The sequence below is a fragment of the Enhydra lutris genome, unplaced genomic scaffold, assembly GCF_002288905.1.
Source record: "Enhydra lutris kenyoni isolate GAN:26980312 unplaced genomic scaffold, ASM228890v2 scaffoldscaffold14, whole genome shotgun sequence".
Taxonomy (NCBI): domain Eukaryota; kingdom Metazoa; phylum Chordata; class Mammalia; order Carnivora; family Mustelidae; genus Enhydra; species Enhydra lutris.
In genome coordinates, this window is record NW_019154098.1 from 11,829,398 (window position 1) to 11,844,206 (window position 14,809).

Sequence of the window (14,809 nt, forward strand, 5' to 3'; positions counted from 1 at the left end):
TATCTTTTTTCCAGTCTTGCTTTATGTAACTTTTTTGATGTGTGGAAAAGAGGGAAAGGGCTCTAAACTTAGAGCCAATGTGCTTTTGTTCCAAATTTTCAATGCCAGAAGTATATAAACCTGCACCTGTTGGTAATTATGAGCAAGCCAGCCTTTGCCAAATCCCAGGCCTCTGCTTAAAATTTTTTTACTGGAACTAAATGATGTTGCCATTTTTATTTTTAGGTTTGCTGGCATGGGTAATCTCATTAAGGTGCTAACCAGGGACATAGACCACAATGCAGCACATTTTTTCTTGGACTTTGAAAGTAAGTCTCTTTAGCCCTTCACAGCTGGTGCATAATGGTAAAGGTGAAAGATGGTCACACCGCAGTGAAGGCTGGCCCGAATATTTGTTAATAAAATATGGGGATCAAACAAAGTTTGCATGATTTTTTTCTTAATCGTAGGCAAACATCACCATCATATGTATAATTCTTTAGTTTTTCATTTGCTAAAATCATGTTGAGTCTGTAGCCAGTGCTGTCCTTTCATTAGTCCATGAAGCAACCAGCCTTATGATGAACATTCTAATAGTATGCCTTGGTGACTACGCCCAGCAATGTGTTTGCTCAGAATCCTGTGATAATCTTACAGAAAATCAGTATGGTGCTGCACATCCAGAATCAATACTTTAATCACCTTCCACAAATTTACTAATAATCCAAATTTGGTTAGAAATATATGCTTTAATGAATGGCATACAGGAAGTAAGCTGAATATTCTGCTATGTTAAGATGAAATGCAAAGGTGAGCTGTGGCCAAAACTCTCCATATTTGGCTTTGGAGTAAATCTTTGTTTCAGTGCAATATTAAACAAGATTACATGTGAATAATTCTTGATAAGAAATTTCTTTTTCAGAATACTAGCACTATTGGAATACTTAAAGAATTTTTCATTATAAGGCCATTAATGAAACTTGTCTTGGGAGAATTTTGAGAAGAATTAGACCAACAGTTGTGCCATTGTGTACAGGAAAACCACATTTCACCTCTAGGTCCTACATATCAACACCCTGAGAACCCGGTTTGCTGTCTGCCAGAGCACAGTCTGGGTATCCTGAAGGATGAATTCATGGCCTAATGAACATTTTCCCTGTTACTATTTTTTTTTTTTTTAAATTTCAGATGTTCTTTTTTATAAAGGGATATTTTCTCTTTTCTCATTCTTGTCTTGACAGGTACCTTAACATGGGGAATCTTCTTAAAGTTTTGACATGCACAGACCTTGAGCAGGGGCCAAATTTTTTCCTTGATTTTGAAAGTGAGAAGATGATTTTATATTATTTCTCTTTGCCTGCAGTAGACTGCGTCTGTCTTGCACTAAATGAATGTTTCTCCTTTGCCATCTTTTTAACTGCTTTGCATGACTGAGCTATGAATTGTTTGAGTAAAATTTCTGGTGCCTTCTAGAACTAGAAGTCATATTTTATAGATTAAATTATGATAAAATGTTTTTACTTGAATTTTTGTAGGAGAGTCTTAACTCCTAGTTGGACATTATTTTGTAATTGGAGATACTCTAATGAAAATTTTTATGAGAAAATTTTGGTGGAAAGGACAAATGCTACTTTGAGATTTGTTAATAGAAGCAATATTTGGGGGAAAATTTATTGCAGTTGAGAAAAATTGACTAGGCTTTAATTACTCTATGTATCTATTGAAGTATTTTAAATTACAAATCTGTTCATGAAGGCCATTCAAAGCTCAGTAATTTGGGCATAATATTAAAAGGTAAGTGTGAACCTTAATTATTTAATCTTTACAGATAATTAATTTGAAAAGTTAAACTCATTATATGTATGTTTTTCAGGAATCCTTTTTTTTTTTTTCTAACTCTAAATAAAAAGAAAAATAATGGGTTCACAGACCTTTAAGTAATTTGCCTTCTGTTTGTTTTATGTTGCATGACCTATTGTAATATGGTCTAAGAGTGGCAGGTAAGTGTCATTGACCCTGTGCATGTTGGAAAGCTTTTGCTTTTTGGCTGTGTGTATCGCTTTAGCTTATGTGGTTGTCAGATTGAGAACAATGAAATTAAATGGTTGTTTCACTGTGAATGTCGCTGTTTTAACTGATCATTATTAGAAAATTGTTAGGAAGGGGTGAAGAGATAAAAATTTTTAAGTTGTGTGATCCTATGCATTTTTATCTGAGATTAAAACATTTGAACAGATTTTTAAATTCTTAAAATTTAAGACCTTTTTGGGTTTTAAAAACAAAATAAGCAAATCCCTTAAAATCTATTTCCAGAGAGTCTTTGTATTTTCTATCAACTTCAGTTTATGTGATATTATATAATTCATTCTATTTTATGGATAATTTATATATTTTTTCTTTAAACTAGACCAGTTCATATGAATCAGTCTGTAGCTTATCTCTGTTTTATGGAATTATTTGTGGTCTCTGATTTTTTTTTTTTTTTTTTTTTAAATTTTACTACATTCCTAGAAATGTTCTGTTACAGTTTGGGTCCTGTGTACAGGCTAGCAAAAAAAAGTAATGTGAATATCAGGACCATGTTAAATTGTTGGGTTCTTAGGGGAAGATGTTATTAAGTGAATATTAGTTTTCTTGACCCTTTTCAACAATTTAACAGTGCCATTTTAAGTGCATGTTTGGCATGAATTTTAATCAGCTTGGGGATGTTAAGCAAATTGCTGACTTGAAGATTATTCTTTCAGATGAGGCAATTTACGTTAGAGCTGTATTTTAGTTTATTTGCATCTTTTTCAAACTGGTCTTGTATATTTTTCTGCTATTCTGTCTCCTTTCTATTCTGTCTCAAATTTCTTACATTTGCAGAATCTTGGCTTTGATACAGTCAAGATCTTGTTCAAGACTTGGCACTTGATCTTTTTATAAACCTAGCATCATGTTGTGGTCAAGTGAGAAGCACGAATTCACTATAGTATTTTAAGTATTATTTGGTCTTGATTTTACAGTCTTTGGGGGTTTGAACCATTATCCTTAAAACTTAAATAGCTAATTTAGTGACAGGAATAGGTTAAAATTGCTACCAACACCAATAACCAGTAATGAAGAATTATATATGAAGGGTTAACTAAAGACAGATGTAAAGTAAAACGTATTTGTTGCCCTTATCAGCCAATGTAGAACTTTCAGTTTGACACTTGATACACTGTATACTCGGCCAGAGTTTGCCGGTTGTTACTTCTTATCTAGGTTTTTAAATGTTTTCTTTTGATTCTAACATTGAGTTCTCTTAATCAGTTTTATCTTTGATCTGTTGCATATTCCCGTTTGTAAAAGTTTATCTTATCATTAGACTATTTCAGTGACTTTAGCCCAACGCATGGGTCTTGTCTTCAACAGCTTCATAGCAGACTAGGAATTGTCAATATAGTTGATTTGCCAGTTCCTTGTGATTACTGAGAATAAAGCCACATTCTTTTTTTAAGTAGCATATTTCATACTACATTGTTTGTTTCTAGTTGAACAATAATAAATCAGGTTACCAGAGTAATTTGGCTTTACTATTCGATCATTTATAGTTGGTTAAATCGAGATCACTGTGTCTCCATGATTGGGCAGCTAGAGCAGTAATTCCAGACAGATAGGCATACTGGCATTTTGTATCAAGTTGTATACAAATTAAGTATTTTTATGCATATAAAACATGACCTGGGGGCGCCTGGGTGGCTCAGTGGGTTGAGCCTCTGCCTTCAGCTCGGGTCATGATCCCGGGGTCCTGGGATCGAGCCCCGTGTCGGGCTCTCTGCTCAGCGGGAAGCCTGCTTCCCCTCCTCTCTCTCTCTCTCTCTCTGCCTGCCTCTCTGCCTACTTGTGATCTCTCTCTGTGTCGAATAAATAAATAGAATATTTAAAAACAAAAAACAAAAAAAAAACAAAAAACATGACCTGATGGAATCCTGTAGTTTACAGAATGAAGAGGTCTTTAAATCATGATTTGCTTGTCCACATGCATGCACATACATGGTTTTTCAGTTCAGTTAACAAACGTCTGTAGCTTGCCTCCTGTATGCCAACCAGTAGATGGATGCTGGGGATTCAGAGATAACAAAGATACAACCCCTGCCTTTTGGGAGTTCTCAATATAATAAGATAGAAACACAAACTAATAATTTCCTTTACATCCTTTACCATTCAAGGTGTAGATCACAGGGGATTAACTCGACCTAGCAGTGAGTAGATGGGATATCTTGGAAGACTTTCTGATGGTAACCTTTGAACCATGTTGTAGAGGGTGAGTTAGAATGTTTCAGGGTAAGTTAGTGAAGGACATTGTTAGGAAGCAGGAACAGCATCTACAAAGGCCTTAAGGCATGAAATGACATTCTGTGTTACATGAAATATACTGCTACCTACTCTTGAGGTGAACTAGAAAGAGGGCCTTTTTAAAATTATAACTATATAATAAGATTTTATTTAAGAATAATGGTTCAACTAAGATACAAGCCCAGAATTGCCCCCATAAAATTTGGCAGCATTTATGCTAACGGCAGCGTATAAAAAGCACTGAATTGGGGGCAGTGTAGCCTCTTCTAGTTTTTTTTGGAATTTCTTATTTGATAATGACATAGCTCATTCTAATGACACATCTTTAGCCTGAGTAACTGTTGTATCTGTTAGTCCATTAAATTGTGGTTCTTAGGAGAATAGGGGCTTCTATTTATTTTTATGTCCCTTTCCATCCTTCACATAGTGCTCTCTGAATATTAGAAGTTCAGTATCTGTTAGTTAACTTGACTTATCTCAAGGTAGACCAGAATAGGAGAGTAAATAAAGGTGGTTGTTTGTAAAGGAGGAATGGAATCTTACTTTCTCTGATTCTTTGTTAAAGTGCCTTTCCATTTAATCATACATTTCCTCTAATTCTTGTGTCGTTTGTGTCACTTGTTCCCTGCAATCTTGGAAAACTATTGAAATCCACTCTTTTAGTCTAATTTTATTTTCCTATTTTACTTCTTGCATATTTTCAGTTGCTTTTGCCCTCCCTGTACTTTGAAATATCTTTATTCTGGTGGCATTTTCTTATATTTATTTTTCTGAAATGATGAAAGATGATATTCATACAGAGTTGAAAATGCGTAATAGTTTCCTTTAACTCATGGTGGAGGTGCATTTGTGTCTCTACCTTCTCATTCATTCACCAGATAATTTATTACAGAAAATCTGCTTGGGACTGAGTTTACATCCTGTACGGTGTATGTGCTGTACACTGAGGTCCCTGCTTCAATGTAACTTAGGGAGATAGATCATAAATATTTACTGAATGAGTGAATGCAGGACTAAAGCACAATGACCCCGTATCACAATTAGTTTTTAATGTGACTGGCTTTCTTTTTTTTTTTTTTTAGCTGATCTTTGCCCCCTTTTGTATTTTGTATAAAATTCAGATTGAATTTTAGCAATTATTTTCAGTGACTCTTTAATAGGAAACCAGTATGAAATTACAGTATTTAATTTTACCTTCAAATAATAAGAGCAACTGAAACATGCCTTAATTTCCCTTGAACAGCTATTAAAACTAAGCTTGATGAGTAATCACTACTACTCTTTAAGTAGTAGATACTTTATTTTGCATTCAAGTGAATGTCCTTTTGTCAGCTGGTTAAGTGATAGTTTTTTCTTCAAGTAATAAAATTTTTCATTCTTTGCCATGAAAAATCAAAGTGACAAGTCTTGGTTGCATTATATGATACCATTTTTTGAAAAAATGCTTTATTTTATAGTCTTCCTCCCTCCCTAGTATTTCACCCTTTTGCATGACTTGCTCTCAGTAAAGTAGTGCTTATTACCTGTCTGCTACTTTCTGTTTGTCTTCATTTCTACAGCAGTCTTCAGCAGCTTTCAAAATTATAAATGTGACTTTCCTGTGACAGTCTAAAAAATGTTTAATCAGTGTGGTGCTGGGTATTTTTTCCACCCTTAGGGGGAACTGGAATCTTCTCCTTTATTTTTAAATTTCTTGGTACTTACTAAACTTCTGATCATTATTAACCACTTCCAAGGTCTACTTAAATCTACTTAATGATGTTTCTTTTGTATGTAAGTCTCAGTGTCACATTTTTCTGTTAACAGCTAGTCACCACACCAAAAACACAGTTTAGTATTTCCAAACTTCACAAGTATTTTTTGATATATAACAGTCAAAATATTGTCCTTTGTCATGAATTCCCACTTCATGAATTAAAACTATGATACGTGTCTACTATTGATGTTATGTCTGTAGTTTCACAATTCCATATGAAAAAGTATAAAACTGCTGTTTTGCATGTTTAAAAAAAGTATTTTTCTCTATTACATCTGGTGTAAGTATAAAAATTATGAGGTGTACTTTTTTTTAGTGTGTGTCTTACTATAAATTTGGAGAATATGGTCTGGCTAAATATGAGAAATTATTACTGCTAAATGACAAACCCTGATTTTTAAGAAATCATTTAGCTCCAATATAAATATTTACTTCTAGTAATATACGTTACGGCTTTGGATACAGAGTATTTTTAATTTGGCTCCTCTTGTGTAATTATTTTATCACAGTATTTTTATTAAAAAAGTAGATGATTTCTGAAAGATTCAGAAAATAATGGAACAGATACAAGAACACAAATTCTTAAGTGGGCTTTGCACATGGATGTTATTGTTGCCATAGTACTGTTTAAGTATGTTGAAGTTAAAATTTGGTACCCTGTTGATTTTTTTAAAAACTGGAATATTTTTGACTAGTTTGCAGCTTTAATAGATGGAATTGAATTATGACTTGCCCCATGTGCAAAATAAAGTTACAGTTCTTGGGCATCTGGACTCCTAGTTTCAAGTGTGAACTAAGTTTCTTTAAATTTTCTAAGGAAAGAAATAAATATATTTTGTATTTGTGGGAAGGTAAAGTGGGTGCAGAAAAGTCCTAAGTACTAGTTTTATATGATTGGTAGACAAAGTGATTTATCAGAAATGTTCTCAATTCATATTATCAATTTGGTCTTCCTCCCCTGACTCTGTAAGAAAAATTTTTGTGTGGAGGAATTCATCCAACACAGTTCCTCTCTGAAACATGAGGATGATCATAACGTTTATAATTTTTAGTGCTTTATGCCTTATCTGTAGCATCAAATGTGGTCTATATGGAAGGATTTATGAAAAACTCCCATTTCACACAGATTGCCCATTTTTCTCAAAAAAAAAAAAAAAAGAATTATATTAAATAAAAAAGATTTAGCCTTAGAGAAACAAATGACCAAGTTATTAAAAACAGAGTTTCTGCTACCTCAAATTTAGGAGAGAGAAATCCAGATTTAGTCATCTGTTAGCATATGCTCTGTGACTATCACCACAGGTGGTAGAAATGCCCATATGTTTGTGTTCCTGATTGTGCTTTTTATGACTATAATTCTCCCTTCATTTTTCTCTCTGTCCCAAAGTGTGCGGGGAACTCGTTTTTGCTTTAGTATTTCAGAATTTCAGAGACAGTATTATAGCTGCAAGTATCTGGTTTTTTCAGCAGCCTAGCTAGCCATTCTGAAACAGTGTCATAATTTGAACTCCTCTGCACAGGAGTTTTGACCTTGTGCTTATCAGCAGAGAAGTTCATTGGCACAGAATTCAAAGTGGTCCCTAGGAAAGGGGAACGTTTAACAACTATTATTTTAAGGTAGTTTTTAATTTATTTTATATTGACACTCAAATCACTAAAATGAACTTTCTAGGAAAATAAAGTAGTTTCAATTTTAAACCATAGGTGAACAAGATATATTAGTAGGCTTTCCATTTCTGTTGCATTAAAATAAACCATTATTCATGCATTTACAGTCATTATTGGTAATGATTACTATATTACTATAGTAGTAAAAGTGATTATTACCACTATCACAATTTGAACTTTGAATTAAAATTCTCAAGTTCATTTAATACACCAAGTCATGGTTTGTAACTTAAGATAAATAGTAATGTTTGATGGTCCCTTGCTCCTTGTGTATTTACAAACTTGAGGCTAGCTATTCAAATGTTGTAGAAGTATGGAAAAATTATCAATCTTTTCTGAGAAGTTTGGAGTTAACATTGAATAAGATGTGAGCCATCTTTAGAAATTGAGACTGTTCATTGCTTAGAGTTACACATTTATTAAAAAAAATCATGTGACTGTAAATTTTTTTGTGCTTTCCTGCTATTTAGATGCCCAGCCTACAGAGTCTGAGAAGGAAATTTATAATCAGGTGAATGTAGTATTAAAAGATGCAGAAGGTATCTTGGAGGATTTGCAATCATATAGAGGAGCTGGCCATGAAATACGAGAGGTAAAGATGTTTAAACATTTTCCAATAAACTAAAATTCTCTGTGTCCCTCTTCTTAAGCTCTTTTGTACTTACTTGTGAATTTTCTGTTGCATATTAAGTATTACACTTAAAGAATGATCACTTGGACTATTTCAGATGTGGTTTTAGTGATACAAGGGTAAAAGGAAAACGGTGTTCTGAATATGTAATTTATGTATGTTGGAGAAAATTTTATTTATTTTTTGGTTGCTCTCACATCTGAAATTTACACTATCCATGAGGGACGATTTTTTATTATTTATTTATTTATTTATTTATTTATACATACATACATACATACATACTTTTTGGGCGGAGAAGAGAACATAACTTTCTGTGGCCTTTTGTCCGCTAGTCTTATTTTTTTTCCACTCCTCCTATGCTTCCCGGGAGAAGGCTGCCGTCATCCTTGTGGTCTGGACTCCCCCAGCTGGTTGATGACTTTACACCATGGAGCTGGTGTGGTTTCCTCAATTATCTTTTCCTGAGCCTCTGAACTCATCCAGGTTTCTAACTACCTCTTATTCCACTTCTTCTGTTTTTCAGAAAAAGCTGTATCTCTACTTGTTACCAAGACTAATGTCTCTACCTTTGTTCTGGATCCTCCTCTGGAACTTTGCTCTTTTAATTATTCCTTCTCTTAATTACATCTTCTATGTTTTTTCTTCTGTTGGCTTCTTCCCCTCAGAATATACACATACTCGGGTGTCCTCTACCACCCAAAGAAACACCCTAGCCTCTGGACCTATCTCTTTCTCATAATGCATTTCTTAAGGGTATTGTCCTGTTTCTTCATTTTTTCCCCCACCCTTCTGCTTCTTCTGTTCTTCTGTATAACTAACAGTGCAGAGATTGTCAAGGAGTAGTCTGTTGGTTTTACGGTCCACATCCAGCTCCATTCCTCTAATGACATTTGTAGTGTTAATGAAGGCAGAATTAAGTGTAGGTGCCAGAAGATGATTCAAGATGATTTAGTTTTGGACCAAGGGGCCACAGGTTTTGGTGATTGACTGGATGTTTAATATAAGGGAGAAGGGGAGTTAATGATTCCAGGGTTTCTAATTTAGATTAGCCATTGGTGATATCATGAGCTGAGGGAAATGATAGATATTGTGAATTCATTTTTTTTTTTTTTTAACTTCTGCTGGGGCTGTTTGTTTCTTGAATGTCTTACACACGTACACTTTCCTTCCTTCACATCCCAGTAATTACTTCCCCCTTACTCTCTTGCCCCAGTGTTTTGCACACATTTCTTTTATGGTAGCTATCACTTTTTAAAAAAATTAGTGAAATTTAATGTTGATAACTCCACCACCACCACCTCCAGCTTGAGAAGGAGGGTAAACCTGGTTTCTTACTAATTTGTGTGTCATCAGCACCTAAAACAGTGTTTAGGAAGCACTTAGTAACTGTCGAAGAAATAAATACAAGAGCTTAGACGAATCTCGCCAATATAATTAGCTTAAATGAAACCTTTAGATTTCAGTAAATAAAGGCATGTAACCATTTCTGTGAAATTCAAATCCTAAACATTTAAACATAATTTGAAAAATCCAAACATTTGTGGAAATGGAAGATTTAAATGATTAGACAGGATTTAATTAACTAATTGACAGATTCTTTTCCTGTAGGTCACAACAATTCAGTTTGTTCTAAAAGTGTTTTAGTGTCTTCATATTGATTATCAGTGCTACAAATTATTTTTAATTGTTCAGTATTATATCATTAAATTTTTTAAAGTTTTATGGTTGAATTCTGATCAGCTGGTTACAGTTATTTCCCATAAGTAATAAAGAAAAAACTATAGAGATACAGACTTGTATCTGTTTTTAAGGTTAGAGCCCTTAGGATTTTTTTTTTTTTTTTTTTTAACTTAACCAAGTGAAGGGTTACTCTCCTTCTTTGTGGGAAGGCTCACTACAGTCTTTATATTGACTTAATGAAATGCATATATTGACTTAATTGAATGTAGTTGTCATCTTCTAAAAGACAGTAAAATGATGGAAACCTTTAGGAGTCATTTCAAAGAGGACTTAGGGAGCTGTGAAACTAGGAATTTTAGAGGCAATGACCAAAGGTTGGAGTACCGTAGGACCCTGTGGTCACCCAGTTTAGTACCATATTCAGTGCACTCGTGGCATTCCGTGGTTGGTCGTGCGGGTAAACAAATACATGTCACAGAGTTAAAGTTTACATAGAAAAATAACACTAAAAGGAATGGGGAGAATCACAAGAGATAGTAAGAGATTCACCTTACCAGGCTACCTATTAAGGTACCTTCATTAATTCTTTGGTAAAGGAATTCAGGACCGAGAAATAGGTAAATAAAATAGATTAAAAATATGTAAGCTAGAAAACAAAACAGCATTTAAATCTGTAGATTAAGGTAAGTGTGTAACTATTCAAGCATTTGAAGAAACTTTCACTGAGGAATGCATATTGATGTCTGGGTTGAACTCCATAAGCAGAAACATCATATTTCAGAATAATAGGAAAACAATTTAAGAAAGGAAGGTACAAATAAAAGCTGATTACATACAAATATACAGAGAACAAATACCACTACAGTAACTGTCAATAGAAAGACTTAAATAAACTTGGTAGAACTACTATTCTACCTATGAAAAAGCACAGACGATAGAAATAAAGTGTTCAGATTTACTAATAAATGCATATCACTGTCAAGCAGTTTTACTATATACGATAATTGTTACAAGTTCAATATTGGTTTATGAAGGTAGCAGTTTTAATGCAAGTGCTATTATAAAATGGTTTCCTTTTTTGGAGGTCCGTTTGGCCAGTTGTAAAATGAGATCTATAAAATTTTTTGTACTTCTGTACCAGATTACATTTTAGAAAATATTCTCTGAAACAGTATCATTCAAGAGCAAGGTAAATGTACAAACCTGTGCTGTGGATGTGGAATTACTTACATTTTTGTTTAAGTAACATTTTAGTAAACATGACTGAAACAGAATAAAATTTGATTTAATACAGAATCTGTTAAACAAAGCTTATTCTCTAGGATAGGCCACTGGTGAGGGAAATAAGAACACTCAGCTACTCTTTTGATGAATCTATACCAGTTGTAACATTTTTGGAGCTGGGAGTTAACGTATCTGCTCCATGACAGTCTCACCGCTGACCTGTACTAAGTGTCCTTTGCATGTTGGGCTGTCTGTCTGGGTGCTGTACCAAAAATGTCGCCTAACTCAGTGAAACTGATGTGAAAGGAAAAGGAATCACAATTACAGTGAGAACCATAACATGTTATCATAAAAGAGCAGCTAGTGTCCCAGTCTAAATGCAGGCAGGGCAGGGTCAGGGAAGCAGTTAACTCACTCAGTTGTGAAATAGGTATGTTTGCTAGACCATTTTGATATTATGAGAATGAGTTCTTATTTTGAAAATAATTCTTAGATCTTGCAAGAGAAGTTGGATATGCTTCTCAAAAAAAGAAAATTTTAATTTTTATCTGTTTGGTTATTTCCTGAATAATAAACAGATTTTTACCACTTGATATAAAACATTGCTGAGACTGGGGCTTGAGGCTAAAAGAACTTTTCGTATTTGTCAGGATAGTATCACAGTCCCTTTGAAATATTCATATTAATGTGAAAGAAGGATTGTTACATGTAATGTCAGATTTTCTTTAATATTAAAATTCTAGGTAGTGACATAAATGGGATTCACTTCAGAATCCTACTGTGTTTGAATATAATTCAAAAACATTTTATATAGGGGCACCTGGGTGGCCTAGTTGGTTGAGCATCTGATTTAGGCTTAGGTCGTCTCAGAATCTTAGGGTCCTGGACTTCTGGAATCCTGGGATCCAGCCCTGCCAGGGCTCCCTGTTGATGGGGAAACTGCTTGTCCCTCTCCCTCTGCCTCCCCCTCCCCTTCTCATGCTCTTACCTGTCTCTCAAATAAATGAATACGATCTTTAAAAAAAAAAAAAAAAAGTTTTATGTAAGAAAATAAAAATTAGTGGAAAGCTTATAAGGCGCATTGTGTAAATAATACGTAGCCCATTTGTTTAGTTTGTAGCTTATTTATTCAGAGCATTCCCTAAATCTGTCTGCTTTCAATTTTATTTTGCTTTCTTGTTTTTCACTTTAGTGTGGATGGAGTCAGAGTACTAGTTGCCTTTGGAAAATCTAAACATGGCGATACCTCCTGATAATGTTTATAAGAAGGACCCCAGACACTCCCCCATTTTGGTTATGAGTTTCAACTTTCAGATAGCATGTTTAGCTTGTTTGAAAATGTTAGAGAAAACAAACCAGATGTTTGAAGAAAAGGCCTTAAGTTCCATAAAAGAGTAAGAAAAACAAAAGAAAGATAAAAGCAAGAAAATACCTTTCTTTGGGAGTGACCCCTCCGTGTTCACAAAAGATTGCTTAGTGGTCTGAAAGGCAGGTCATATTTTATCAAGTATACCGGGGTTTCCTGTGTTTTCCGAAACCTATATTTTAATGTAAAAATAATACTGTTTTGATTTTTTAAACTCTAACTATTTTTATTCTTTGGATTTTGAAGGCAATCCAGCATCCAGCAGATGAGAAGTTGCAAGAGAAGGCTTGGGGTGCAGTTGTCCCACTAGTAGGCAAATTAAAGACATTTTATGAATTTTCTCAGAGGTTAGGTAAGTTGAAAGTTTCATAATTATGACTTCCCTAGTGAAAAAGACATTTATTGATAAGGAATTAATGTAGAGTATTTTATATTCACCTTGCTAAATTTATATGCTACATAGGTACAGCAATCTTGTTAGACTGTAATATTACAGCATAATTGTATCATCCCTATCAACCTAGGTCTTTAAATTATTTAGACCATTTCCCCCAACAAACTATAACTTCCACAAGGAAATGCCTGATTTTTGTTATTTATTTTTTTACTTACTTACTTTCTTATTTGTTAATTTTAGCCTAAAGGGTCCTGGAAACATGTGCTAGAATTTCTCTCCAGCTCTACAGCACATCCTGTCCCATGTGTGGGAACTAATCATCAGGCCCTTGGGTTATTTAGATTTTTGTGTCCTTAAAAATAATTGCTGATTGTGGTCAGTTGATGTATCTAAAATGGTACAAGATGAGAAATGGCAAGTTGATGATGTGCCCAAAATTATCTGGGGAGTTATTAAAAAAAAAAGCATTCAAAACCATTTGCTTTTTCCCTGGTGTGGGAAAAATTACTCAAAGATCAGAATTGTACCTTCCCTACAGTGAGTAAGCAGAATTGGAATTCCCTTTCTGTTAAAGGAGGAGGAAGAGCAGGTAAGATTTAGGTAGTTAGCTGTTGGAGTAATTTGAAAGACATAAGTTGCCAGGTTTTAGAAATTGGTAATTACTTGAGTTCTGTGTTTTGTTGTTTATTGGTTTAAGTCTCTGGATGCTTTGAAAAAATCATTAGCTTGGGCAGTTGATTGGTATTGGCTGGAGCGATCTCTATGGCAAAGCATCTCTGTGTCCATTGGTGTAGGGCTTGAGTTTTCTAGTTTGCAGTAGGTCACTGTCACTTCCTAGTTTTTTCTATCTGGCTCTCCATACCTTCATATTAGCTACTAGGCCACTTGGGTCTGCAACCTACTTGAAAGCTGAAGTTCAATTTTTTAAAAATGCCTACGTTTTTTAAAAACTAAGAGAACTGCTCTTTTTCTTAGATGAAGGACAGACTGTTAAAGGTACAGATCATTGAAATAGAAGTATTGTTACAAATTATCCTTTTCTTACTAGAAGTAAGAATTGTAGCTCATTACCTCAACAGGACAGTCAGTTCTTTCACACTGCCAACCTTTTGATCAAGTATCTCTGTAATCTGTAATTTTGTAGCCTCATCGGACTGAAGTGTTTTAATTGTGGTTATCATCTTGACTCCTTTATATTTAGAGTGTTTGTTGTGCAGCTAGTTCCTGGATGCATTTGAAGTTATATTGCTTTACATGGTGTTCAGGCCTACTCGGACTCATCTTGGTCTCTTAGCATTTGCCAGTTAGAAAAGAATAATTGTGAAATAGGCCAAACCAGTCAGGCTTATATGTTTTCTCATGTTTTAGCTATCGGAATTAAATCAGGCTAGTGGTGTGTGTTCCATTTCACCAGAGTATATCATAACGTAGGTAATAGCAAGAAGCTATCGTTTTTCATACCGTCATGTGGGAGCCTGGAACTTTGATTACTCTAGAGACTTCTGTAAAGTTATAAGGAAAGTACAAATTTAATATAGGACAGTTTACTCCTCATCTGTTCCCCAGTAACCTGGTTAATAATGTTTCCAGGTTTTTTGTTGACAGTAACATATCCTTGTTTACATATGATAGGAGCTCACTGTTTCTTGAGTGAGTGAGGGTGAACTAATGAGTACACACATCTGGGGGTTCTTGGGTGGCTCAGTCGTTAAGCATCTGCCTTGGGTTCAGGTCATAATCCCAGGGTCTTTGGGATCGAGCCCCACATCAGGCTCCCTGCTCAGT

At 34.5% G+C, this 14,809-nt stretch overlaps 1 protein-coding gene across 1 annotated transcript in view; it reads left to right on the forward strand.

Moving 5' to 3' along the window:
• Window positions 1-225: 225 nt before the first annotated feature.
• Window positions 226-14,809, forward strand: part of LOC111146847 (family with sequence similarity 49 member B) — a 38,676-nt gene continuing 24,092 nt past the window's right edge. The window contains exons 1-3 of the mRNA XM_022502554.1: window positions 226-308; window positions 8,194-8,315; window positions 12,874-12,979. Of these exons, the coding sequence (XP_022358262.1) occupies window positions 236-308; window positions 8,194-8,315; window positions 12,874-12,979 (301 nt within the window). The 5' untranslated portion in view covers window positions 226-235. The remainder of the gene's footprint in view (window positions 309-8,193; window positions 8,316-12,873; window positions 12,980-14,809) is intronic.